The sequence below is a fragment of the Cordyceps militaris genome, assembly GCF_000225605.1.
Source record: "Cordyceps militaris CM01 unplaced genomic scaffold CCM_S00001, whole genome shotgun sequence".
NCBI lineage: Eukaryota > Fungi > Ascomycota > Sordariomycetes > Hypocreales > Cordycipitaceae > Cordyceps > Cordyceps militaris.
This window is the reverse complement of record NW_006271969.1, coordinates 3,454,557-3,458,277: the sequence shown is the minus strand read 5'-3', so window position 1 is coordinate 3,458,277 and position 3,721 is coordinate 3,454,557. Positions and strand designations below refer to the sequence as shown.

Sequence of the window (3,721 nt, the reverse complement as noted above, 5' to 3'; positions counted from 1 at the left end):
AGAGAGAAGAGAAGAGAAGAGAAGAGAAGAGAAGATGGGTTTCTTTGACAAAAACCGAAAGGGAGAAAGAGAGGGTAGTTAGGCAGAGCCATGAGGGAGGCCTCAGAGACTTGAAACTTGCGCAAGTCGTTGTTTCCTTCTTTCGTATCGCATCTCGGCCAAGTGTACGCCTAGTTCAGGCTTGTACAAGCACCCCAGTCGGCTCATCAGGCTCATCAGGATAGCCTTTCCTTGCTCGTAACACCACCCATCGCGTCGATCCATGGCTGGTTTCTCAACCCGTTCCCATGGCCTGCATGGTCCGGAGCCAAAACTGGCATTTCCACAATCGTGCATGGGCGAATCGCAGTACATGGTTTACGCCTGCCATTGTGCTCCGTCAAGAGGCAGACATGTAACAGGTAGAACAAGCGGCCGCAGTGGAGCCTACTTTAGTCTACGTTGTTGGATTGCATGTGAACTTGCTCACCTGGCTGGTCGAGTTGGTTCAAGTCTGTGTGCTTTGTTCTGAGCCCTTCGTCGGAGTGCTGTCTATTGTCTATTCGTCGGGTATGTCTAGCACTAGCCACAGGAATCGTTAGCATCGCCACAGTCACCCGCCACCATTGCGCTATTGTGCCGCTAGGTCGCGGCGCATGGTCATGATAGCAAAGCCAAAAATACGATTCCTCGCCGTGTCCCTGCCCTTGTCCTGTCAACTCTGTCAACTCTAGGCTTTCGACCATCTGCATGGGACCTGCTGCAAGTCCCGGCCTTCCAATGTGACTTGCAGTGCCCCCCCAGCTATCCGTCTCTAGCGGTCCCTTGGCTGTCGTTAGCCGTGTTTAGCGGCCCCAAACCAGTTCAAGTCGCCCACACAAGTGCCTCTACCGTAACATCCGACCCGCATCTGCCAATCATGTGCCACCTCCTCTCTGGCTCGCCTTTTGCACACCATCTCAGGAGCTTGACTTCGTATCTCTTCATCCATAGTTATCGACTTTCTCTTGCCGCGACCAAGGCCTCCCCATGTGCGTCCATCTCTCCCTTTCCCATGCTCCGCTTGCCATCTGCCATCATCCCTCACACCCTACTCCACCACCGTCCGGGCCTTTCCTCCCGTCTGGCGAGACACCTGCTCCACCGCTCCCGTCCTCTTCCGCCCATCGCTGCTCGGCTTCCTTGAATCGCACTTCCTGTCGCCTTCTGTCCTTAGCAACCGACGCGCGGTCGCCCTCGCGATGCCACGCTGCGCCGCCTTGGCTGCCTAAACGTTTCATCCTGTTGCGCGGCCGGCTACGCAACGCCTACCACCCTTCCCTTTCCTCTTCTGCCTTTAACCACAACCAACCCTCTACAACTCTATAACCGTCTCGCCCCTCTGACTGACCAAACAAATAGCTCGTATCGACACACGCACCCCCTCCACGACTCGGCTTGCCCCCCCATCTCGCTCCTCTCTCGGCCTTGTTCGACTGGTTTCCTTGCGACAGAGTCCAAAAGGTGCCCCTCATTGTTGCAAAGCAAGTCACCGGTTACGTCGATCGTCTCGCCAGTAGCCGTACCGCTCCCACCGTCTCCGGGTGTCCACCTCGACCGCTACCATGGCTACCTCATCGTTCCGAGACTCGATAAACTCCCTGGGCTGGTCGCGCGCCACCGAAGAACCCGTCAATACGTCCAGGGAGACTGGGTTCTTCTCCAGCATCCAAAACCTGAACCCCTTTCAGGATCGCGGATATTTGCAGCTGCCCACACATGAAGCGTCGCCCGGCGCGCCTCTACCTGCTCCAACTCGTCGCGAGGAAGAGGAGGGGTGGTTTATCCGTGAGTAAAATCTTGTCATGGCTCCGGGTTGTCCGGTGCCTGCGCATCCGCCACACATACATGCCCTTGCAGGCGGGACTGCAGCTTGTTCTGCCTTTCCTCTGCCTAGCCCCCCTCCACCTCCCGCGATTTCTGCATGTGATGCAGATGGGACGCCTCGTGGCTTGTCGCAACTAACTCTTTACGTTATAGTCAGTCGCTGGGACAGACTCTTGGTCTTTGCTGCTTGCAACATTGCCGCCCTAGCATGCTTCGTCATATGCTTCACGCTCTTTCCCATCGTCGCCACTCGCCCGCGCAAGTTTGTCCTATTGTAAGTCCCTGTCGCCTTTCGGCACTTGACCCTTACCTACTTCCTGTATCTACTCCGGCGCTTGCAGCCATGCCCATCTGAGAAGTTGCTCTGCCTCAACCACTCGCTTTGTCTGCCGGCCTGTCTCGTAGACGACCGACCCCCCTTGATGCCTTGTCGGGTAGCTCACCGGCCTTGCGCGTGGGCCATGCACGTCATAGCTCTCTTACCCTGCTCCCGTTAACATGGACTGTATCTCGCACGCTAACTTGTGCAGATGGACTGTGGGTTCTGGCCTATTTCTGGCGTCCTTTGCGGCTGTCATGGGCCCCATGAACTACATCTATCACCTTTTGTCGACGCCCAGACTGCCCTTTACTGCGGCCTATTTTGGATCCATTATAATGACGTTGGTCTTCGCCATAAAAGTGAGCACATGACCCCGTGTGTAAAGCGCTCATGCTAACTCGTGCAGCTACAAAACACGCTTCTTACACTGCTGTCAGCCCTTGTCCAGCTCGCCGCCCTTGCTTGGTATCTTGTCAGCTACTTTCCCATGGGCTCAACTGGTCTGCGCATGGCGACGACGTTTGGTGCACGGCAAGCGGCATCTTGGATGAGTGGCTAACTGCACTGCAACCCAGCACCTGGCAGTCCAAGCTGTCGAATCTCTCATACTCATCCAATACCGGCTAGTCTTCTCTTTTCTGAGAACTGATAGGAGGAGCACTTCTTGGCATATGGGGTTGTGCGCTCAAATCTGTACCAAAAGCTCACGCTATAATGAATAGTGTACGATTACAAAAGGAATAATATAATACAACGACGCTACACCGCGGAATTAGAATGCTACTATACTGAGTGGGATGAGCTATTAACAATATTCCCCCACGCTGATGTTGAACATCGTGAAGAGATCGGCGCATCAGAGTTGGGCCGATGTGACGATGCTGTCACCGCCACTACGACAACAGAGTCTAAATGACAGAAGAAGAAATAGATGAGTTGCAAAGTCTAGTCGGCAGTTTATGGACGCTCATAAGTTAAAGAAATTAACTAACGTAAAAGTCGGAGCCGCCTCGTAGCTTTTATGAGTTGTGACTTCCGGACCAATAGCGTTGCACGAGATATTGCATCGTGCGTGTGAAACGCTACGATATCTGAAACCGGTCCGACCAGTACCCTTGTTTGCAACCCAATTTTTTCTACGAAAAACTATTTAAAGCAAGCCCTAGTCACTGGCTGTTGTATGAAACCTGTGCATCGCTAATGCACGTCATCTATGCAGCGATCGGCTGTTTAGAGAGTTTTTGTTGGGATAGCCGCCGAGTGGGAGGCGACTTTTTGCGCGATGAGCCCCTTACGATTTTGCCCCCCCCCCCCCCTGGAAGGGCAACTTTGTGGATATTGGGACAATATTGAACACGGCAAGGCTACGATGCCGATGAAGACGGGAATAGATTGGCTGCGGCTACGGCCACGTACGTCATCCGGAGCCTCGTTGCGTTTTGCGCGCGCGGGGGGAGGATGAAGGCGTCACAAATCACAAATAGACACGGCGCCGGCCCGACGGGAAGAGCAGCGAGTTTCTTCGAAACTTGGGTCTTCTGGTCATCAGTGATA

The 3,721-nt window shown here is 54.2% G+C and overlaps 1 protein-coding gene across 1 annotated transcript; it reads left to right on the top strand.

Annotated features, from left to right (window-relative positions):
• Window positions 1–287: 287 nt before the first annotated feature.
• On the top strand, window positions 288–2,794 carry CCM_01115 (Golgi traffic protein SFT2; the record flags this gene model as incomplete). Its single annotated transcript, XM_006666272.1, has 7 exons — window positions 288–348; window positions 421–549; window positions 654–1,010; window positions 1,606–1,806; window positions 1,879–2,119; window positions 2,376–2,526; window positions 2,645–2,794. 7 exons carry the CDS (start codon window positions 288–290, stop codon window positions 2,792–2,794), a joined length of 1,290 nt encoding a protein of 429 aa, XP_006666335.1.
• Window positions 2,795–3,721: the final 927 nt, after the last annotated feature.